This window comes from Euprymna scolopes, chromosome 32, assembly GCF_053919585.1.
Source record: "Euprymna scolopes isolate OS-2025 chromosome 32, ASM5391958v1, whole genome shotgun sequence".
Classification (NCBI taxonomy): domain Eukaryota; kingdom Metazoa; phylum Mollusca; class Cephalopoda; order Sepiida; family Sepiolidae; genus Euprymna; species Euprymna scolopes.
In genome coordinates, this window is record NC_136513.1 from 79,679,715 (window position 1) to 79,705,587 (window position 25,873).

General features: G+C 36.5%; 1 protein-coding gene across 1 annotated transcript in view; it reads left to right on the plus strand.

Annotated features, from left to right (window-relative positions):
* Positions 1-25,873, plus strand: part of LOC145256176 (protein MON2 homolog) — a 1,437,553-nt gene that overhangs the window by 938,662 nt on the left and 473,018 nt on the right. Inside the window, exons 26-27 of the mRNA XM_080114764.1 lie at positions 21,608-21,877; positions 24,116-24,143. Of these exons, the coding sequence (XP_079970890.1) occupies positions 21,608-21,877; positions 24,116-24,143 (298 nt within the window). The remainder of the gene's footprint in view (positions 1-21,607; positions 21,878-24,115; positions 24,144-25,873) is intronic.

Here is a 25,873-nt window from a genome sequence, read left to right on the forward strand (position 1 = left end):
TGTTTGAACTGGAGTTATGTCGGTTAAATCTGCGGTACGCGTGCTGCCTTTGCGCGATGGCAGCTGCACATGTGGAAGTAAACCGTTACCCACCCTCAGCAAAATGACCATTAAAAGTAAATATATCAACAAATTAATTCTCTCAAATCTCGATCTGTCCAGTCTGGGGGGAAAAGCCCCCCCCCCAAAAAAAAAAATCTAAAAAACCTGTGTATTTCTTATGAAGATTTTTTTAATGCCCCCCCCCCAAAAAAAACGTGCTTGTTAAGATCGTTTTTTTTTTTTTTTTAATATGAGGTTTTAAGCAAAAACAACACTAATTTGTGTCGAAAAGAGTAATGTATAGAATATTATTTATAGTTAAAAGTAATTTTTATAGAAGATTGGAGGAGATTGCATTCTCTACATTTACTTTGATTGACTTTTAAAAAATGCCCTCTATTCCATCCTTTCGCATGCTTGTTGGTCTTTTTCGTATAAATAAAGCAAAACTAATCGAAGCAAAGTCAATTCACCGGCCTTCCCGTCAAGACGTCTAGAAAAGGCAATTAACTTTGATCAATGTGGGGGGAAACCCATCATATCAGACAATTTCTATTCATTTGGACTTACTGCTAGATCTCCCCCTTTTTGTGGGGAGCTGGTTTTCCCCAATATCGTGGGGAACGGCAGAAAGCAAAAACTTAACTGGCCTGCAGCCAGACCTTCATTTCTGCACCTGCGTGAACTCGTCAACTTTTTTTTTTTTTTTCTTTTTTTTTTTTTGCTCCAAACACCCGGGCAACGCCGGGCACCCCCGCTAGTTAATACTAAAATTAAAATGATTTTTTAAAATATAATTAAACTAAATTAAAGAAAATAAATGAATGTTTATTTAACATAATTGAAGAAAGATGAATTTTTCACACATAATCTAATTTATAAAACTCACTATGTTTGTCTGTTTGTCTCCATTTTTTTTTTTTTTTTCAAAGTGCATCTCTACTGAGATGCAAGCTCGCAGAGTAGATGAGGCAGGTCAAATGATTGCATTATTTGTGGATCGTTCTTTTATGGGTTTCTAACCAATAAAATAGCTGCTAAGGGGTCAAAAGTGAAAACAATTGGAACTTAGCAGGTATAAGTCTACTTAAAGTGCTCTTGTATGTATGCACAAATATACGTTTATATGTTAAAGTTGGTTCATTTTTAACTATTTCTTATCCATCTAACGATATCTCAAATGGCAACAACCTCAGTGTGTCTAAATTCAAACCAAATTCTCATGAATAGTTTTTTTTCTCCAAGAATTACCCATCTGTGGAACACATTGTTATGATATTGCTTCCTTGCAAATTACAACATAGCCATTTGCAAATCCAATGTCAATAAATACTTGTCATAAACCATCTCCCTAAATAATCAGATTTCTTACTCCATTCATTAGTTTCAATCCTCTCATAACATTCTTTATCATTAAACTGACAAATCATCCTTCTTATTAAGCCTTATCCTCAAGTAGCTTTTAGCCTGATAAATGATGACACATTATTAAAACAAACAAAAAAAGAACAAAAACAGAACATCTGAAACCAATTTATTAATTGAATTATCTCCCCCTTTTCAGATTGGCTGTTTCAAATTTCTAAAGCTAGATGGCTCTAGCAGCCAATGTGTTATTTTTCTATGACAAATTGACTGAAAAACTTATAAACCTATTTTACTTAAAAAAAAAAAAAATTATTGTTGGCATCACCACATATTTATGGCATAATCACCTTAACACACCAGTTCTCATTAGATTAGTGAAGTTAAGCAGCGTTGAGCCTGGTCAGTACCAGACGGGTGATCATTTTGAAATACAAGGTGCTGTATGTAAAAGCACGTTAACATCTTCCTGCAAGAGTTAATGGTGTCATTTCTCCTGGTTGGGATATACATGTGACTGGGGACCGTTTGTGAATTCAATATTCCCAAGAAACTTCCTTCTGCAAGAACTGCATTTTTTCTGACTGAGATGTATATGCGGCCGGGGTTTGCTGGTGAATGTGATATTCCCTAGAAACTTTCTCCAAAGGTCAACACACTTAGGGTTAATGCCGCTTTGCTTCGATTTGGCACTATCTCCCTCTTTATGAGTGTATCAGCTTAACCAAAAAAAAAAAAAAACTTCACCAAAATCCAGACACCCATCCACCACTTCCGGCTCATGAGAAATATATGTGGACGTGACCCATAGTAAGCATATAACCGAGGTTCACAAGGTTTTGATCTTTTCATACGCTCATTGTCACATTTCAGCGTCAGATTTCAGCCTTGTAAAAATGAATGACCACTTCTCTGTGAGAAATTCCTTCCAGCATTCTTTATTAAGTTGACATTTTTTCACAACCACAGTGATCTTTTACTTTGGCCATCATTCCATGGATTTCATTGTAATTCTTTGAAATGATGTCTTCGGATTCTCTCTGGAATGATTGTCTGTTAAATGTCAACAATGTTTGCCTTAGTCACTATTCACTGTCTGTGGTCTTCCTCTCCATCCGTGTCTCTCTCCTTTTCGCTCCTTCTCCCGATCTTCATACTCCTGTCTTTTCTCTTCTCTGGGCACATCTTTATCCCCTCTCTCTCTCTCTTTTCCCCGTCCGTGTCCTTTTTTTTGTTTCCCTCTTGTTTCTCTCTCATCTCTACTCCCCCCCCCGTCTCTTTTCTTCTCCCTCTTACTCTCCTTTTCCCCCTCCTCCCCTTCCTTCTCTGCCTCACTGTCGTTCTCCCCTCCTTCCCCCTTGCTGTCCAACTCTCTGCCCACTTCTCTCTTTCTCCGCCTCTTTGCCATTTCTCCATCCGCTTCATTTTCCTTCTGTCATCTCTGTAGCCCCTCTCTCTATCTCCTCTTTCCTCTTCTTCAACTCTCCATCCTCTTTCTCTTTGTCTCCTCCTTTCTGTTTCTCTCTTCATTCCTCTCTCCTTCTCCTGTCTTCCCGAATCTCCACCCTCCTCCTTTCCCACCTTTGTCCTTTATCATAAAAAAAAAAATAAAACGAATTATGAAGATACAAGCATTATTTCTTCAAACACTTTCATTGTATTGAATATACAATGGCAAGACTTAACCTTTAAATCATTCTTTGGAATTGGTCGTGCATCTCTAAAACGTTTTTTCATTAGTTGGTCAGTCTGTCATATGTGACTTTGAAATAGCCTGTTTACTTGTTTTTTTTTTTATTTGAGTCCAAAATATATCTATCAGCGTCGAGCTTCAGTTTTAAATAGCATTTTCATTGTCAAACTAACAAACTGGACGCTAAAACATGTTGACTTTGTACAGAATATGAGGTGCCTTTTATTAAGTTTCCAGACTTTTTTGTACAGGTATTTAAAATTGTCGAAGACTCTTGAAAATTCAATATCTTATTGCTATACATCTTATGAGATGCCTGACCAACTTTTATGATTTCAGGTTCAAATGAACAGCTACAGCAGGAATTGGAATACACACTACTAAAGCCTGATGCAACATAAATAGCTCAAAGGGGGTAATGTACTATGAAACAAAATGAATAAAGCAAACATCGCAAAGAAATGCTTGAAGAACGTGAAACATAAAAACTTTTAAAGGCCTGGTCGGTGAGGCTCCAGAATACACCAACTGATCCCCTGCAGAGAGTAAAAGTTCCTCAATGGAGCCACCTTTTGGCCATAGGTGGTAACCCGTAATGCTCTAGAACAGGATCCTGGTAGTTGAGCACCTCACGACCCAGGTCCAAGTAAACATGAGTTTGCAACACTCCACTTTAGCCCTTACTTCAGCTAGACGGGTGGTCGGAGAGACCCAACCCGATCACTCGGCTAGTCATGACAAGCCTTAATGACAGTAAACCCTCACAAAAAGAAAAAAATACAAATACATCACAAACAAAAACATATACAAAAAAAAAAAAACATACTGATATTGGAATGCGATGGCAAGTAAAACCAGATGCTAACGACAACAAATCCCTTTATTATACCAAAGAAATAAGGAAATCGTCGCAAGCAACTACACTCACTGTTTGAGTATATCATCCTTGCATTCCCGAGATGCTTGAGCGAATGGATTCCCCCCTCCCCAACCATCTCCCAATATAGGGCTCTAATGAGGGTGGGGAGCAAGGATGATGAAAGAAATCAAAAGACCCCCATCCAGATTCAAACACGGAAAACGATGAAGATGAAAATACAATCTTTCCTGATTATATAATCTTAGAATCGCAAGGCAGTATACAAATAACCAAAATGATTCCATTTCTAATTGAAAAAGTCATTAAAAACAAAAACTCAAACACAAAGCAAATAAAAAAATTTAAAAAAAAATGGAACCTTACTTGTACAAGTATCTTCTAAAAATAGAGCAGAAAAAAATTTAACAAAGTTCCATGATATAAACATATATATCCCCTCACAAAACATTCAACGTCCCAAAAGGAGTCATCAGATGTCCAGAATTAAACAACTGCTCTCTAGAATAAATAAAAACAAGCCTAAAAAAACAAAAACATTATGGACACCAAAAGGATTACAATAAAAAGAAATGAACAAACAATAAACGCAAATACATATTAGCCTTCAATACTCCCACCCCACCAACTGAAATCAAAATTGGATATATTAACATTAAAGTAGAAACATATATCTCCAGACCACTTCGCTGCCAAAAATTCAGCCACTACGAAGAATACTGCACCAGGAAAACAGTATGCCCAAAATGTAGCAGTAATGAAGACCAGGAAACATAAAATGCTCAAATTATGGTGAGAACCATCCAGCATACTCCCCCCTCTGAATAAATGAATTAAAATATACAAAAAACATAAGCTTTACCAAAGCCAGAAAGATCATTGAATCAATTAGATTGTACGTGGGTGCAATAAAAAAACCAACTAAAAACAACAGAAAACCTAGAACTAAAGGGAATCACAAAAGACACTTCAAGAACTAGTTGAGGCATTGAGAATCAGCATACGGCAACTGCCATCAACTGAAGCTGTACTTGAAAATAACTCCCAAACAGCCGAAAGCTAGTTGGGGATGCTCGGACACAGACAGAAAAGGAATCATTAAAGAAAATATTAACAATAACGATTTATGCATATATAATAACAAAAACCAATCTTTATTCATTCTGCTACAAATTCGTTTTCAGTAATTGAAGAAGACCAGAATTGACAAGGAAGAACAATACGCATCACTTTTAAATCTGTTTTTGACCACAGTTCCTGATGATTGTATAACGAATGCCGACAGCCCACTTGGGAATGCTGATCATGCAGTGATAATGGTTGAAATCGCCCTAAACTCTAGAGCCAAAACTGAAGAGCCAGTGCTCAAAACAACGAGATATTATAAAAAGGCTGACTGGGAAGCCATCAGAGATCTTATCAGAGATGCCCCTTGGGGAAATATTTTTTCTCTTCCTGCTGAACAGTGTGCAAACGAGATCGCTGAATGGTTCAAAACTGCAATCGAAGCGCATGTTCCCATGCGGAAATTCTATAGCAAGCCCCACTCTCCCCAGTGGTTTACTTCGACTTGCGCAACTGCCATTGCTCAAAGGCAGCATGCATACCGCAGATTTAACCGACATAAGTCCAGTTCAAACAGACAGAAATACATAGAAGCTAGAAGTAACGTTAAGAAAGAAATAGCGACAGCTAAGAGAGAATTTATGGAAACTGCTTAAAAACGCATCAAAACACAAAAACTAGGAACTCGTGACTTCTGGAAAATCTACAACAGTGTAGTAAATAATGGGCAATCAACAATTCCCCCACTAACCAACAATCACGAGGTTGTTTGCTCAGTCGGTTTGCCTAAAACTCCACACTGGACCCTTCCAACCAGCCCCTATCTGAATTTCCTATGTGGACAGACGTGATGCTAGAGGATATGAAAATCACCCCTTCTCAGGTGCATGATATCATAAAAAACCTTGACACTTTAAAAGCATGTGGACCTGATCTCATTCCAGCTGTGCTATTAAAAAAGTGCTCAGCCGAAGTAGCTCCAGTTCTCTCCAAACTCTACAACAAATGCCTTAATGAATCTTGCTTTCCGGGCTGTTGAAAAACTGCTTCTGTGGTACCAGTATTCAAGAATTCTGGCGAAAGGACTGACCCATCAAATTATCGCCCCATTAGCCTCCTCCCACTTTTTGCCAAAATATTTGAGACCTTAATTAACCATGCTCTAGTCCATCACCTTACAGAGGCTAAACTTCTGACTGACCAACAATATGGATTTAGACAAGCCCGTTCCACAGCAGACATCCTAACTGTAATCTCTGAACGTATATACCATTCACTGGACAAAGCGGGGGAGGGTAGAGCGGTAGCTCTAGATATATCTAAGGCTTTTAACAGGGTACGGCATGAGGGTCTCCTCAGGAAGATTAGATCATACGGTATCACTGGTAGAATACTTAACATAATTAAATTCTTCTTAGATAAGAGAAAAATCCAGGTTGTTCTCAACGGTCGTACATCTAAACAATATGATATAAATGTGGGAGTGTCCCAGGGGTCTATCCTTGGACCTCTACTGTTCCTGATATTCATAAATGACCTCCCCGACAAAATTGCCTCTGAGATGGGTATATATGCTGATGACACCACACTCTATAACATGCACGACAGGAAAACAAATGAACATATATCTAAAGAAATGTCAGAAACACTAGAGGATGTGGAATGGGGACAAAAATGGATGGTCACGTTCAATGCCGCCAAGACTAAACTAGTTTCATTCAATAATTACAAGAAACCTTCTCTACCACCTATAGCAATGGCCAATGACTCTTTATCTGAGAGTACGTCTTTCAAGCTCCTTGGCCTAACGTTCACAGGAAACATGAGCTGGAACAATTACATCGAGGGCATTGCCAGGGCCGCTGCATGGAAGGTGGGCTCTCTCTACCGTGCTAGAAAACTACTAACACCCGAAAGTATCCTGTACCTCTATAAGGCAACCATTCGCCCATGTATGGTGTATTGCTGTCATATTTGGGCTGGTGCATCGGCTACTAGTCTCTCGCTCCTTGACAAGGTTCAAAATCTGATAGGCCCTGAACTGGCATCTAAGCTTCAGCCTCTGTCCCATCGATGAAACGTTGCATCCCTCTGCCTGTTCTACAAGTATTTTAATGGTGAATGCTCTGATGAACTGCAAGTACTTGTGCCCCCACGACGTGAACACCCTCGACAGACCTGACAAGCTGCAAAATCCCATCCCCACACTGTAAAGATCCCTAGATGTAAAATATCTTTCTACTCCAGTAGTTTCTTCCCCAGAACTGCTAGACTTTGGAATTCCATTCCAGGTCACTGCTTCCCCAACTGTACTGACATGCAGAAGTTCAAGTGCAACGTGAACCAACATCTTGCTGCCCAAATCCCTACATAGTACCCCAGTAGTTGTTGCCTCTGATAGTAGCCCCCTACACTAAAGTGGCAATGTGCCTTGTTTGGGGTGAAAATGTAATAAAAAAAAAAATAAAAAAAATTGACCTCTCTATAAGTGATCCTAATATCTTTATAGATTAGAACTGGACAGTGCACGAGGACACTTGTGGAAGTGACTACTTCCTAATAACATTTGGAACACTTTGGTCCTTAAATAACCTAAAGAAATTCCTCGCTGGAACCTTAAAAAAAGCTAACTGGAAAAAATTAAAATTATTATGCAAACATAAACTACTACCTGGAAAACATGAGAAAGATCCAATCATTGAATTTACAGAGACCATCTCAATAGCTGAGGAATGCATACTGAAAACAAAGATATCAACCAAGTATAATTGGCTCTGGTTTAAACAAAATGCATGCACTTTTGTCAGCTGAGAAAACAGCATCCAGATCCTCTTTTAAAACTGGATGATACCCAGATTCCTGTTGTAGATGGATATAAATTTTTAGGGCTAATATTAGACAAAAGACCATTACTTTATTAGTTTTCCCCACATCAAACACCTAAAAAATAAATGTAACAAAATTCTCCAGCTAATGAGTCATTACCCACACAGATTGAGGAGCAGACAGACAAACCCTATTGAAATTATATAGATCACTAGTGCGATCAAAACTAGATTATGACAGCTTCATTTACAGTGCCACCAAAAAGCCATACATAAAAACATTAGACACCATTTAATATCAGGGTCTCAGACTTGTGCTGGGAGCCTTCCGAACTTCTTCCATCGATAGTCTCTATGCAGAAGCCAACAAACCCTCATTATTAATTTAACGCAACAAACTAGCTTTACAATACTTGGCCAAAATTCTCTCTTGTTCAGACAATCCTGCCTATGACTGTATTGCAAACTCACTAGATTACTCTCTCTATCATAGGAAAAAATCACAACTAACAAATCCAGCCCATAACTGCATCTTCAATACCAAAACCTATTTGACCAAAAAGTAAAAGCTATAAAACCTTTTTGTCTCTGCATGAAACAACTAGTGGAAGATACAGGTATTACGGTCACCAACATTCATAATGTCAACCAACTAAGCCTTTCTACCTACTAAAACAGACTGAAATTATCTTTGAACTAAACAAGCTCCCATAATATCAAGAAAAACTCCTTAAAATTCAGGAAAAATACCCAAACGATCAGCATATCTACACAAACGGATCCAAAGAACTGGATGCGGAGTAGTATCCTTTTGGCCAAGATCAAAGTGTAATATCTGTTCCGGAAGATACTGCAAGCAAAGACAATATGTGGGGGCAACCCCACATATAGGACCTTGGTCAATGTAGGGGCAATCCTTCATACCAATTGTCACTATCCAGCTCCCCTAATCCCTGGGGAGTTGGTCCCCATCTCCCCTTCACTCCTCACATTAAAAATCAGCCTTGTGCCTAATTTGCTCGGTGGGGGAGCAAATAAATACCCTTTTCTTGGCCTTTTGACCAAGATCAAAGTGTAGTATCTGTTGTTACTAGATGCAGTACTTATGTTTGTAACTTTTCCTTGGCCACATAGCTAAGATCAAAGTGTAGTATCTGTTCTTAACAGCTGCTGCACTTACATTTATAACTTTTCCTTGGTAATAGAAGGGGAAACCCTTCCATGCTAGGGCATTTTTAGTCACATGCAAGTCACTCCATCAGTCGGTCTGTAACACATTTACATTTTATTTTTGTTTTTTTTAAGCAAGGGGTATGGAGTAACATTTTTGTCCCCCGATTTATCAGAGAGGGGCCTATGTTTTCAATGGGTCCGTTAGTCCGGATGATTGATGGATAACCGTCCATTAGTTTTTCCTGAAATTTTTATTTAATTTTTCGGTCATTTTAGTTTACCTTTAAGAATTTCATATCAATCCTACATTCACGCATTCATTCATTATACGAGAGCACGCGACTAATGGCTATTGGCCTTGTTAGTGCTGAAGCCAGTCATAGACCTAATTACTGACCTCACCCACAAAAAAATTTATGATTTTTTCTGATGTCCTATCAGTTCTTGAATCCTTAAAGAACCAAAACTTTAATTACCCACTACTCCTCAACCTATTACAAAGAATAAAAAAACCAACATAGCTACCAAAAAACGCACTAAAACTCAATGTAAGCAATATAAAAATTCCACACTCTGACTACAAACAATTAATAATCTCATTACGAAGAACAATGGAATAACTGTCCAAATAACAAACTTTTCCAAATCGCAGGGAGGAAGTGGTTTTGTCCCGCATTTGGATAGAACACACACTGTTTAAAAAAATAAATTCTAACAAAATACTTACATTTCTGAAAAAAGTAAATTATACAAAAGAATATAATCTTAACTCAATCCGACTTTACCCCCCCCCCCAAAAAAAAGAGTCCACAACACCTAATGATCTAAAAAAAAAAGCTGGCTTGATTTACTTAAGTTAAAATATCTAACCCATGGCAAAAAAAAAAATCCAAATTACGGAACTCTGTATTAAATACCCCCACCCCCACGACAAAAAAGATTGATATGTTGTAAAGCCAAACCAAACCCACAGAAGAGATATCGCGAGCCTGTTTCTGCTCTATCGTTATTTTCATGGTAAGTACTCGACTGAACTCCAATCTATCGTTTCCCCTTGCCAAACTTTCACAAAAACCCTCGACTAGCTATAACCACTATGAACGATTTCCCCCACTCTCTATCTGTTCCTAAATATAAATGCAGAATCTATGATCAAAGCTTCTTTCCCAGAATTGCTCACCTGTGGAACACTGTTCCGCTGTCCTGCTTCCCTTCTTGGTTGAATGCACCAAACTATGTTAACTCAAATAACAGCACATAGCTGGATATTCAACCAGACCAGATGAATTCTTATTCTGGAATGGGTGTCCTTTGCTGCATTACAAACTCAACATTTGAGAGATAGAGAAAACCTTGATTAAATGTTTTGTCCCAATTGAAATGAATCGCCTGCCCCTTGAAAAAGCTTTTTGCTTTAATAGTCTTTGGGGACTGACCTTCGGATTTGAAATCAAAGACCTAGATCAAATCCATTGTTAAAGTCGCAAGAAAAGTGATCTGATCATTCTACCGCTCCAAAAAGTATTAAGCTTGGGAATTACCCTAAATGACATCCAGTGATGAGAAATGTTGAGTTGCTCTTGAGTTACCATTGCTCCCAGGTCCATTCTAGCCTGGACTGGTAATATCTGTTAGGGTAACTGGTGCTACCAGATCAGACTGTCTGAAGATACTATCTTTGTAACCAAAAATACACCAAACAATGATGTTATTATTTTTCCTTTTCCTTTGCAAAACTCAATCATGTTATGCAAAGTCAAAAACAAAAACAAGAATTTCCTTCTACAAAAAATCAAACCAAGCACCATGAAGTAATATTTGAAGATATAAAGAACTTGAAACATAAAGACTTTTATCAAAATGACTAGATTCAGCATTAAATAACCTGAGAGGGGTTGATATGCCCTAAAACAAAGCAACCAAATCAAACCAAACACTATAAATAAATATTTGAAGAATTTGAAGTATCAAATTTTTACCAAAATGACTCGACATATGTTTAAAAGAAGAACAGATTTGAATTACAGCAACAAAATATTGGCAGTGACGCTTCTCCTACTTAACTTCTTTGCATTTCATTCAAAATATTATATAGTAATTGGAAGAGTCTATTTTGTGTTCAAATAGTGTAGAACCATTCTTGAAATAGAAAGATATAGTTCTCCCTAGAAAAAAAAAATGGTTGCATAAATCCAGTCAGAGAAGAATTAATCTAGTCACGATCAGCAGAATGTAGTTGTCTTCTTTTGTCAAGACAGAAAGTTATTGCGAAAGAATTCAGAGATTCAGTATATCTATATATCCATAAAAGTGAAATTGCCTGCCTGTGAGTGTGTGTGTGTACATTTCCCTACCAAACTACTCTGTCAATTTTCAGTCTACAGACTCGAGATTTGACATAAGGAGTATTGAGAGTTGGGAAAATCTTTTCAATAGGTTTTGGGCCAGAAATTTTACTGTAAAGGGGTCAAAGTTCAACGATTTGTCCTTTGAAAACTCTACCAATTTTGGGTCTAAACACTTGAAATTTTAGATGTAGGTTACTTGGCCATGGATCAAACTTTTTAATTTGATTTGAGCTCAAAACAATAAATTAATGGGGTCAAAGTTTTTAAAAATTTGACCTTTGGTCTCTACCAAATTACTCAGCTAGCCAATTTTTGGTCTAAACATTTGAAATTTTACATAAAGTGTATTCAGACATAGGGCAAGCTTTTTAATCAGGTTTTGGCCGAAAATTTGGCTGCCAAGTTCAAGAGATTTGATCATTGCGGTCTCTAGTAAACTATTCAACCAGTTTTGGGTCTAAACATTTGAAATTTTACATAAAGGGTATTCAGACATGCAGCAAGCTTTTTAATCAGTTTTTGGGTGAACATTTGGCTGCCAAGTGGTCAAAGTTGAAAGAGTTGACCTTTGCAGACTCTACCAAACTCCTTTGCCAATATTGGGTCTAAACACTTGAAATTTTAGGTGTTAGTTACCTGGACCTGGGTCAAACTTTTTAATATAGAAATACATATGCACATAAAGTTATGAACAGTACATAGGCCCGAGCAAAGCCGGGTTGAACTGCTAGTTTTATATAAAGCTATTCTGGCATCTGATTGGTTTGTCCTTATCACTCATGCTTATAAATGAAATCGTCCAAATCATACCCTCTTAATAAGGCAAAAATATTACAACAGATACCACAATTATAAAAGGAACATTCCAAAATAATGTCTCCTATTTTTTTGTTCCATCCGAATGAATGGAAAGCGTCATTCTTATTTTAAACTGAAAGCATGGTGGGGGCGGGGTGCATATTGAGAAACCTTTCTTACTTTCTTTGAAATCTCTATTCTAATGACAATAGAAACAATTCTTAAACGTTTCAGGGTTGTTGTTTTTTTTTTTTTTTTTTCGTCTCTTCATATCTAAATATACATTTCTCCTCGTTCAAAGATGTCAATTTTTTTTCCTTTTATTTAAGCAGGTTTATTTGATTCATTCATTGTGCAGGAAGCATTTCATTTGCGACATTGTTACCTTTTTTAGGGTAGCTTAATTCCAGATGCGTCCAGACAGATCGAGCTTGTCCATCAATCTGTCACGTTTTAGTTTGAAACAGATTTTTCATCACTAAGCAAATGCATGATTGGTCGCATTAAATTGGCATCTATGTTTGCCTGCTGTTTTCTGTGGGGGTGACACATCCTCTTTTTCTGTGAATGCGCTGAATTGGTGTCCTTATTTGAAATAAAACAGTTGTTCACCAATAATCTAGTTAAAAATACTACAGGCCATTACATGCAAATATTTAGACGTCCTGTGTAAATTATGTCTGAATAAGAAATTTGAAATTCTAAACTTTAAAGACCCTCGAAACCTATAAAACTGTAGAAGTGAAATAACAAAAAAATTGTATCTACAGAGTAAACTTTACTTTAGGATAAAAACTCATAAGAAAAATAGAATAATTAGATAAAAAAAAAATCTAAAGTAAACCAGCACCAGAAAAAGTATTCCAAGCACACACGTTTAAATAAGGTCATTTATTAATTCGGCACAGTCACAAGAAGCTGTATCACTCTTAGACAAAACAGAACAAAAGAAGAGGACGTAAAAGTCAGCCAAACCTTTGTTTGGAAGAACCCCTGCCATTGGCTAATGAAAACATTAATCCATGGAAGGGAACAAAAATAAATCTGATTAGCTAGCAAGCTTAACTAAACAGCGTGTGTGTGTGTGTGTGTGTGTATATATATATATATATATATATATATATATATGGCGTCAGGTCATGTCATATGCTACTGGTACCATGTAACCCAGTACTACCTGCCTCATGGTCGGGTCACCTGCGACTAAACTGGTTCCCCCACCAGACTTGTTTGGTGAGGAGGGCGGCTAGTCTCCCTGGAGGATTAAAAACAAGACCTTCCAAAGGGCGAATGAACTCTTTTTCTGGGTCAACGGCCAACTAGCACCGTGTATATTTGTGTGTGTGTATGTGTGTATTGGGGTGGAGAGGGCTCCTGTAAGCCGTGGTGAAGGCAACCTTTCTAGGAGAAGCAAATCTCTGATTTAAAAAACCATAAAGCAGGAGACCAGTACCCGCATTAAGCTGGTCTGCAGTTTAATTTGTTGCTGGCTATCTTGCTCTTGCTTGTTGCTGGATCTCAACATTTTGAACCGAGAGAGAGACTTAGCTGTCGTACAAAGCTAAGACTCTGTAACATCATCTTTGTATAGATACTCCCTCAGGCATTTGGGCTCATGGATTTTAAATTTCTGAGGGAGTGGCACTCGTCTGACAAGACGTTGCAATCATCATATATATATATATATATATATATATATATATATAATCTGATTCCTCTGAATACATAAAAGCGAAATGCAACACTGCGTTTTTGATCTTCTCCTTTTCCATTTTTCTTCCATCGTGTCTGATTTATTTTATCTTAACTTATTAATTATATACATCATACATAGTGTTTTTAATTTTTTTGTGTACTTTATCTTTTTAAAAATACTATCAAGCTGATCTAATGGTTATCGTAGTTGACTCACTGTCTTTAGCTAGAGTATTTTTTTTATTTAGAACTATTTGTGAACTATTTAGAAAAAACATGCACATGTCTCATTTTCTTTCCGTTTTTCTTTCTTTTTTTTTAAGGAATTGAATGATACGTTTAATACCCACGGTATTTCTGTTTATAACAAATAAAAAATTCTGCATTAATTGTAATATAATATTTGTGTATTTTACGACCGGGCCATGCCGGGCGGCCTGCTACACATAAATGTATATATAAAGTTAAATTGCATTATTTACATACATTTGAACAAAAACAAAGCATGAAATGAAACCATTTAAATACGCTTGCAGAAACGGAGAAATAATTTCTCGATAAACATTATTTATTTCCTTTTCACATGTCTAAGACTTTAGAATGGTTCAATTACAAATAAACTACTTTGGGAAACATTTTAATCAACTGATACTCAACTAATAGAACGTTTTGTACTGTGTATTCAATTAATCTAATATTTAATAAGTGGGGGATTTATATAATTAATGCATGGTTCATATGCTTTAAAACAAACCAGATATTTTCCAGAAAATTCGAGCAATTCAACGTTTGCATATCTTATGTTGAGAATACGGCATTATTATTATTTATTTATTTAGCAATTTCGGTGCAACTACAGTATAATAATAACTTAATAACAATCAATCAATATATAAGGGTTTTATCACTCAATGAGGATTCCTCCCTGGATTTTAGCCATCTCTGTCCCGAGCTGCTATCTGCTGTCATGTGGGACCCATGTGTTGTATCAGGTCGTCCCTCCATCCTGTTATTGGTCTTCCCTTTGGCCTCTTATGTTCACGAGCTGTCCATTCCATTGTCCTGATGGACCATCTGTTGTCATGGTGTCTGGCTACCTGCCCTGCCCTGCCCTGCCCTGCCCTGCCCATCTGTATTTGGATGTCTTGATAGCAGTATTGATGTGAATAACTCTCGATAAAAATACTTAACCTTAAAATGAAAACAAAAAATTAGTACGTTGCAAAAAAAAAAAACAACAAAAAAAATGATCTAAACTCTTCTGGAATATGGTCTCGCACCCAGGTTGGGAAACTCTGATCTAGAGCCTGCATGAGCAACCTGTGACCATGTGTAGGCCAGATTAAGTTTTCTGAGTCTGAACATAGGGTCAGAGCTCATACCTGCATATGTAACATTGCACGGATGCAAATGCATGCAATATGACGTCACTGGTAGGGAAAAATAAAGATTAAAAAAAAAGAGATCATGTTAGAAACTGGAATAACATTAGAGATCACGTGAAAGGCGTGGATGATAGTTGAGCCGATGATTCAATGAGGGCATCATCTAAAGAAGAGAATGAGGAAATGTTGTACGACAAAAAAAAAAAAAAAAAGCGAGTTGAAGCTCTTTTCTATTCTTTGTCTGCTTTTCAACTGAGGCCACAATGTGTTGGTTTCCGAACAATGTTTCACATATTCCTTAGCAATGCTCACAGAAAAATGAAACTGCTATAAAAATGGAGATTTATAAAAAGATATAAATGAAAGATTCTTAATTTTGAAATTATTAAAATTCGTCCATAACTTTTTGAAATATGAGAATTGAAACAAAAAAATAACACCACCTTTTTCCTAAAAATAGAGTAGACATTTTTGTGTTTTCATTAAACAAAAATTTTGTAAAAAAAAAAAACAAACTATTCAAGATGAATCAATGAAATTTAACATGTATATATAAAATTTGGGTGCAACTACACTGTAATAGCGAAATTCGAAATTTTTAATATTGAATTTAAAACAAACCAATAACCTTTACTTAATATGTTATGAATATATGAAAAAATTATGAAAAACGATAAGGTAGAAAAAAATTATTAAAGAAAACAATTTTTTGATGAAAATAAAATGTGTGACTAACAAAACACCGGCGAGTTTCAAGGGGATGTAAACAGCATGTAACTATTGTTTATTTTAAATAAATTGTTCCGTCTGCCTGCTTCCCACCTGACTACAACTTGGATGTCTTCAAGTCCAACGTTAACAAATTTCTAATGAACCGCTCTCTTAAGTAAACACTTCATCAAATCTCCACACTAACGTACTGTACTTGCAATAACCCTTATCCCTGAGTGGCTTCCGGGCCTTGGTAAGCGGTGACCACCGTGTAAAAAAAAAAAAAAAAAAATTGTGCATTAACAATTATAAATAGGAGTTAATTACCTTGTTTTTAGGATAACTGAGTTATTTCCCTTATGTCACGTGCTCTCAAAGAAATATCTTAAGTTTTTATTGCAATAAACATGAAAAACTCGTTTGTTTTTTTTTTAAATAATGCGATAATATTTAAGTATTTTTGACATGCCAAGTAAGTAGATGTCATTGCTTTTAGATGAAATTGATGCAAAGAGTCAGTAGTTACTATATTTTTTTAATCGAGTTTTCGTTTTGCGGATTTTGCTATTACAGTGTAGTCACACCATAATTTCCCAAGTATATCGTAATTGTATGCAGCCAAATTTTGCTCACGATATTTGGTGGCATTCACGTCTTTCCCATTTGAAATACATCTGAAATGCACAAAAGAAGAGAAATGCCAAAGGTTTGAGCTTGCGGGCAAACTGAAAGAATTCCTGGGGGCAAAGTTTATGCAAGGATGAAACCAACAAAAGTATTTGAACATGGGTGAGAGTTTTATGTTTCCAGCTAATTTTTTTCAGATTTGACCCCTCTCATCCACTTTACAGGAAACTAAAATTTAGTGATCTTTTAAACTGACGCATCTCAGGTAAAAACATTCTTACGTACTTACATGTCCTGCTGATATAAGTATAAATTTAAAAAATTACGGAAAATGATCCAGTAACTGACATGGTAGAATTTATTTAAATAAAAAATCAGCCACAAAAACGATCCCAAATATCTGGATTAAAGATGAGGGTATGGTTGATTTAGTCAAAATTATCAATTGCAGTTACTTCCCTTGGATCTTGCGAACTCTCCATCAATAAAACATGCATTAAAACTCAAATCGCTAAACTCGAAAAATTTTGTTTTTACTTGTAATTACGACAGTAAAGCCCCCGATTTATTTTTTAATTCAAAAAGTTGAAGAGTTATGCATACAGAAGTTGTATTATTAAAACGAGTGACCCTTTTATGCTCCCGAACTTCTTTTTCTGCATAGTCATCACCATTCTCAATGTATATTTGCTAGAAATTCAATGATGCACGTCCATGACAGGAGTTGCTTTCTTAGCATCTCACACCATCAAGGTCCTGGATATGACCTTAAACTATATCCAGTGGTGAGGCCCCAACTTGCGGGCTTTGGGGAGTGTGGAGCCACCCTTTAATTACCATTGCTCCCAGGTCCACTCTGACCCGGTGTGGTAGTACCTGTTAGGGTCCCAACTATGGGTTAAATAGAAACCGACGTGAAAACAACAAATATATTTTATTAAAAATTTTTCTTCAAAATCTTTGGATTCGGCATTAAATAACCCGAAAAGTGTTGACATGCCGTAAAACAAAAACAACCAACCAACCACACCATCAATATCTGCAACAAAGAAATGAAAGTTCTGAATGTATCAGTTCATTCATCATAATGCAATTTGCAATCTCATGCATTTAGATGGGATAAAAAAAATAGTAGGTATTACTTGTAGAACACTCCTCTTATTTTTCTACATGATCATTTTTTGTAAACTTCAGAATTTATACTAATTTCAGCAGGGTACACAAGTACATAATAACATTTTCACCTGAAATGCGTTAGTTTAAATAATCACCAATATAAACAAACAAGCACTCAAACTTATGTCGAAGCCTTCCTTTTCAACTCTTAACATTGTGTGCCTTAAAGTGCTTTTTCAATATCATGTTTTAAGGACTTTCAACAGTGAAAGTTTCATTTGTTTTTCCTGTAAAATAGCATTTCATGACGGCAAATGTGGCCAATATATTACTGACATTCAGCTGTACATTTTTTATATATGTTTCTTATTTTTGTAGCTCTATTTTCATTCATTTTCTTTTTTTCTAAATGTCAGATTTTCTAATATTTTATTTTATTTTATATTAGCATGGGTGCATTGCGTTGCCCGGGTGTTTGTAGGTGCGTGTTGAGCAAAAAAAATAAGATAAGTTGTAGTAGGCAGGCAGCCTTGAACCCGTGACGCAAAGGCGGGAAAGAAAGTGGTGTGTTTAAGGGCGTTGGTTGAGCAAAAAAAAAAAGTTATAGTAAGCAGGCTCGAACCTGTACTGCGAAGGAGGAAAAGAATGTGAAAAAAAAAAAAAATGCTGCACGTTAGCTGTTGCGTCCATCGCCAAACCGGAAGTGACGTAGGTTTAAATTAAGGCTAGACAATTGAATAGAGGCGATGACTTTCGAAAATATCAGCGAAAAAAGCGACCCCTCCTTGTAGAAAAATCCCCAGTTGAGAGTGAAGGAATTAATTTTGGGGCCAAATTTTCGATAAATGTCGTTCGAAGGGTCAAGCTTCAAAATGGTACTGATCTCGTGAAAATCCGTCGTCTCTGTCAAAAGTTTTTGTGAGACATATATACATACATTTAAACAGACAGGGGAGATTTATATTATAGATGAGATGTTTTTCATCCCTATGGTGCATCCATATTGTTAACAGAATCTGCTGGCTATTTTTTGGTAGTCGCAATGGTGATGTGGCAGCCGGTTTTTATTTTATATTACCTCTGTCATCATCGTTTCCTTTTTCATCATCTTCATAGACGTCTTCATTATTTTCTTCTTGGCTCCTCATCTTCTATTGTCAGATTTATATAATTGTGTCTCTGTATGTCTAGTGTAATATAAAGTATGCGTGTTTCTGTAATCGATGCTCGTGTATTGTCTAGTGTTCAGAATTATAAGGACAGTTGCCTTTGTACATGGCTGTCTGTACGTATTGATCTGTTATGTGCATGTTGATGTTTATACATATTCACGACAATAACAAACGGGACAATAAATGGACAGTCTTTAACAATGACGAATAACACTCTTGTCTACTTAACGCCCGACAGGTCACATACCTTATTCATTGTCTCCCTCTCCTTTGGCAGCGGGCACCTGAAATGAAGGCATCATCTTCCAAATGGAATATCTAAACGTCGAGTTATCATTTCCAGATCTTTATTTTCAAATGTTCTGCATCTCAGAGTTTGCAGTTGTTGATGTTCTCCCTTTCATCTTAGTTCGTAGATGCTTCCATCGGACCACAGAAACAATTAACCAAGTGGCTAGCTAACTACTTACTCATTTCTTGGCCTTTTCGTTTCAGACTAACTCCTAATTCTTATTTCTCCTGGCTTGCATGTCTCTTACATCAGCCAGAATGGACAATATCGTTTGTCACGCCAGTCACATCTTTGTTTACTAAACCAAATTCCAAACTAGCTTTGTTAATGCTTTTCCTCTATTCATAATATTTTTCCTTGAGCCAAAATTCCCCAGTTAAATATTTAACATAATTATAGCACAGTTACTTATCTTTGTATGCGAGTGTGTGTCTACGCGTCGATTTGTTACGTACATAATCAATAGTCTTTCTATGTGCATATGGGTGCTTTCACATATTCATGAATAACTAACGGGACAATACACAGACAGTCTTTGACGATAACGAATAACACCCTTGTCTGCTTGACACCTGAAAAGGTCACATACCTTATTGTCTCCCTCTCCTCTGGTGGTAGGCATTTGAAATGAAGGCATCTGCTTCCGAATGGAACACCCAAAATGTTGAGTTATCATTTCCAGATCTTTATTTCCAAAATGTTCCACGTCTTGGAGTTTGCAGCTCTTAATTTGTATTCTTACATTTTCTTAGTTCGTACGTAGAGGCTTCCATTAGACAACACAGACAACTCCTGTCCGCTAACTAACTCAGTGGCTAAACTAAATTCCAAACTAACTTTGTTTATGCTTTTCCTCTATTCATAACATCTAACTAACATTTTTTTTTTTTTAAACATTTTTCTGAATATCTTTTTAACCTAAATAATTTAGCAATTTATCATAATAATCGTTCTGACCCTTGGCACTGCCCGCCACAACATAACACAGACAGTATGCCGTGATCATAGCCAAAGGGTCACTACATAACATTTGTCTTCGCTTTTCATCTTCTCCCCTTCGTCTTCAGTCCTGGATATGACCTTAAACTATATCCAGTGGTGAAGCCCCAGCTTGTGGGCTTTGTGGAGTGTGGAGCCACTCTTTAATTGGCATTGCTCCCAAGTCCACTCTGACCCGGAGTGATAGTGCCAACTATGGGTTAAATAGAAACCGACTTGAAACCAACAAATATATTCTATTAAAAAAATTTTCTTCAAAATCTTTGGATTCGGCATTAAATAACCTGAAAAGGGTTGATATGCCGTAAAACAACCAACCCATCCCCTTCGTCTTCCTCTTTTGTCTTTTTACCAGTGTTCTTTTTCATTACAGTTCCCATAAAAATTATCACTAAATAAAGATTATCACAAATGCAGTTGGGTTCAAAAAAAGGTTTCACTTCTCCTTCATAGTATGCATGCACACACACAAAACGATCCCCACCCTCCACTATGTATGAGGAGAACAGCTATTTAAACCCAACTGAATATTATTACTTTTGTTTTATTTTACTTCAGTTGAAGTTCTCAGAAATCAAGGGGCCCACAACCTGGGGCTAACACTTGAAGTCTATACGAGATACATAGATATTTGAATGTTCCATTAAAGTTCTTTATTTCTCAAACACTGAGTTAGTAAAGTAATTGAGAACATAATTTTCCTTTCCCCAATAAACCATTTTTATACGTTGCAGTATATCTTTTGTTTTGGTCTCTTGGTCTTACTGAATTCCAGGACAAGAATTTATCTAGTCTGGTGGAGTATCCAGTTTTGTGCTATTACTTGAGGTAACATCACTTGGAGAAGGTGCACCAGTCCTCGTAAAAGCTAATATGGGTTAGCCATAGTGAGATCTTATTTGGGCAGCGAATACTATGTGATTTTGAATATTTGGTCAAGGTTTACTTCTATGGAAAAAGTATCCTCATGCCAGATTGTTCTGACAAACCCCTTTACAGAGAGACCTTAGGCACTCGAGGACAGTGTCTAGTAGGCATTCAAGTTCTCTGCAGTAGGCATTCAAGTTCTCGTGTGTGTGTTGTCACTTGATGACAATGCAAATTATTAGATAATTTTGTTTTAACTGAATCACATGACTTCATATATGATATGTGTAACATGGTTAATTCCTCTTTCAGTAAAGCTGTTTGGGTGTTTTCTGAGCAATAGAATTGCATTTTTACTTTTTAAATATTTAAAACGAATGAAAATGCAAATTATTAGATGACTTCATACTTGATTTCATTTTAACTGGATCACGTGCTGTGGAGAACACAGCCCGCTCTCTCTACTAGGCATGCGATGCCTATTTTCTCTATAGTTGTTATATAGGTTCACTGTAATGCATTTCTTTTTTGCTCATTGTTTCTGTTTCTCTTTTCAGTGGAACATTGCCGATTATTTCTACCAGAACCGAGTGAAAATCCAGCAAGAACTCGATGAGGATTCTGGTCAGTCAAATGAGAATCCAAACGATTCAAACGCCATGCCTCCATTTGACATTCTCTGGATGTGCCTGTTTTCTAAACTTGGTGAACTCTGTGTGGACCAGCGTCCTGCAACCAGAAAAAGTGCTGGTCAGACCCTCTTCTCTACCCTCTCAGCTCATGGAAGCTTACTTCAGAAAGACACCTGGAAGAAAGTTCTCTGGCAGGTAAGGACGTTTCGGATGTTATTATTTTTTTTTTGTGCTTCTTAACAATTGTTGGATAGCAGGTGTACACATATGCATATATGCATAAAAGACAATGTTAAAGCCTTCAAGATTCCTGTTCAGAACTGAGAAACCTTAGTGAAATGCTGACCTGAATAGAGAAGGCTAGTTAGAAGTGGACCTGCAGTTTTTGAGAGGAAAAGAATCGATCATGTTGAGCTCGAGAGAAATCTTAGAGACGGCAATGTGTCGTTGAACAGTTTGAAATGTGAGGCTTGTGATTGGATGCTCCTCTCAAACGTTGCTTACATTAACTGCAAAAAAAAAAAAACATGTGGGCAGAGGAGGCAGAAGTGAAACCAGTTTCAATACTCAACTTTGTCTGCCATATGTGTGGCAAAGTGTGCAAGCCAACTGCTAGCTTGAAACATCATCTTCAAGGCCCATGAACATTTGGGTGTTGCTGATGATTCACCCAGAAATTATGGTGAGGCTGGCGATGAGCATTGAGATGGTTAGCATCTGTTAAGATAAAACAATTACTGTATACACCAAGTGTCTGTGTCATGTAAGTCTGAATGACGTGTATTTAAATTGTATCGTTTAGTGTTCATGTAATTGTATAATGTTCATTTTCGGGTGCATGTTACACGTCTATATATCTATAAAAGTGAAAGTGTGTATGTGTGTGTAAGGACAGCTCTCAACCTATATACTCAACAAATTTTTTATCTACAGATTTTAAATTTAGTATATAGAGTATTCAGACCCGTTGAAAATTTTTTAATCGGTTTTCATTCAGAAAAAGGACTGCTAAGGAGTCAAAATTGAAAAATTGGTACTTGGGGTCATCGGATTTTTATCTTTTGTCAACTGTTGTCAACGACTACACATGTGCGAATCGTTCACATGACATCTTATGCTAAGAATATATTGGTTTGAAAATACTTTTTAAAGATCATGGCAAGCTGGTCTGATAGTTTTAGGTGTTGGTTTTGATTTCAGCTCAAGCATTTTTTTTTTTTTTACTTACAAGAAATGAAGTGTTTGAAAAAAATATAATACTCGCATACACATGTCTCAGTTTCTTTCCATTTTTTTTTTTTAAAGGAATTTAACGTTATGTTTAATACCAGGCAACACCGAGTACATCTGCTAGTATTCAATACAGTTCACCAAACGAGACAATAACGTACAAGGAACAGTTCTTTAACAAAAAGACAAATACTATCTTTGTATGCTTGGCACCAGAAAAGTTGCATATCTCCCCTTCCCCCTCTTTTGATGATTGCACCAATAATGAAAGCACCTTCTTCCGAATGGAAACAACAAAATGCTGAGTTACAGTTTTTAGATCTTTATTTCCATAATGTTCCATTAGTTTGCATGCTTCTCCAATGTTCTACATCCTCACTAATTGTGTTCCACTAGATGCTTCCATGGACCAAATTCCTTCCGAGCTTACAGCTCAGTGACTTAACTCAATCCCCATCTGCTAGCTCAATCCCCAACTAACTGACCGACTGACAAACTCTCTCACTGACTATGTGACTATATCAAGATCTTGTTTCTTTGTTCTTCCACGTCACTCGTAATGTTTTAGTTAACTGTATATTATTATTCTCAACTAAAATTCTAATGTTTCATTATGAATATTTAACTGTAAATATTTTAGTGTTCTAAATACCTATCCCATTTCAATAACACTTTTTTTTACGTGAAATATTTCATATTGGAATCGTCCCATCACTAATTTTTAGGCAACATAAAGTTGAATAAATACATAGAAAATGCTGCCAAGTTTTCTACAAAGAAGGTAGGCTCCCCTTACTGGGCTAGAAAACTGCTCACACTAAACAGTATTGTATATCACTATAAAGCCATTGTTCACTCATACGTGGAATACTTTTACAATATCTAAATAGACACATAAGCCACTAAGTTCTTTCTCTTGTGCAAAAACAATAATTTCTAACTCAATAGGTCTGTCAAACTCCAGCCTCTGTTGCATCACTTCAGTTTTGCATCCCTGTGCTTGTTTTAGAAATACTTTTACGGGATGTGTTTCAATGAACTATCTGCACTTGTACCCTCAGCAATGTAAAATAATCCACTTAACTAGCAACAAAATCACCCCCCCCCGCCTCCATCACCATAGATGTCCGTAGATTTTCTACTCTGACAAATTATTTCCTCAGACTGCTGGCATTTTGCAAATGTTCGTCCTTCATATTGAAGGCAATAGAATACAGCAGACAAGATACAGGTAACTAAATATGTTCATTATGAATCAAAGATGATACAGAAAAAGAAATGAATCACAAATGAAATTAATAATTGAAGTTTATGTTGAAGCAATTTCCAGGCAGTTTCCCTTGCACATATGGGATATAATCTTCAAGTTATGCCCTCGGTTTTCCAAACACATTCTCTTCATTACATGATATGCATAACATGTTTAATTCCTCTCTTGGTAAAGCTGTTTGGGTGTTTTCTGAGCAATTTTTCCTTTTAAATATTTAAAAAGAATTCTCTGCATTGATTTTTTTTTTGTTCCTAATAAAAATACATAATTTGAATGAATCAACATATTCTGCCATTGTCCTTGATTGCTGTTTTAAAGAAGACATTCAGAGGAGGAACACTGTATGCTTATCCTTTATATTTATTTATTTATTTATTTATATATTTAAAAAAGAAAAAAAAAATTATAAAAAATTTTTTTTCTTTTTTTTTCGTTTGATTAAGAACGACATGGAAACTACCAAATATATACTCAGGAATTTCTGTTTTCTTATTTAGTACTAGCGGCGGTACCCGGCGTTGCCAGGGTGTTTGAAGGTGTATGTGTGGGGGGAGGGTGTAAATCAAAACAAAATAGAAAATAAAGAATAGGCGAACGTTATAAAAAAAAAAGAACAACAAACGTGATGCAAAATAAAAAAATAAGCGAACGATATTAAAACTTCTTTAAAAATCGGGGGAAAAAAACAGCGAACATCATGGAAAAAAATGGCATAAGTAACGCTGTTTCAATATTAAAACTTTAAACATCGAAAAAAATATATGCCTGACATCTCGGCTCGAATGTGAAATCTTAAGATAACAACGCTGCTACCATACCGACTGGTCTATGACCGCGTCAGCGAAATTGTCGTTTTTTTTTTTTTTTCTTTTGATATTTAGACTAATTCAAGAAAGAACATTTTTGTGCATGCGTGTATGGCTAAACTGTCATGAAGGAATGATTTTTTTGCTACTCCTCCCTGTAGAAAAGTGCCACGTTGAGGGTAAAGGAATTAATATTTTTAGCCAATTTTTCAATATTTGTCGTCCAAAGGGTTGAGCTTCAAAATGATACTGATCTCGTGAAAATCCGTCGCCTCTGTTGAAAGTTTTTGCAAGGCATACATACATACATTTAAACAGATTTTTGCCCTTTATATTAAAGACTAGCGGAGGGTACCCGGCGTTGCCCGGGTGTTTGTAGGTGTGTGTATGGGGAGGTAATTAATAACCCTGCTTAAATATTATAAAAAAGATGTAAACCCCCCCCCCAAAAAAAAAACAGAAAAAAAAATGGCATAAATAAACCTGTGTATGGGGGAGAGGTAAACTAAAGAATAAGCGAAGTAATAAAAAAAAAAAAACTTTGCCCGGGTGTTTAAAGGTGTAAAAGAAAAAAAAATAGTTTTGGTCGGAAAAAGGGATTGAATCCGGAAGCCTTGACGCGGAGGTGGAAACCAAAGCCAACTTCCCCAGAACCGCTAGACTCTGGAATTCCATTCCAGGTTCCTGCTTCCCTAACTGTACTGACATGCAGAAGTTCAAGTGTAACGTGAACCGACATCTTGCTGCCCAAATCCCAACATAGTGCCCCAGTATTTGCTGCTCCTGATAGTAGCCCCCTACACCAAAGTGGCAATGTGCCTTGTTTGGGGTTAAAATGTAATTTAAAAAAAAAAACTACTTAACCGTCTCGACCACGAGTGAGAG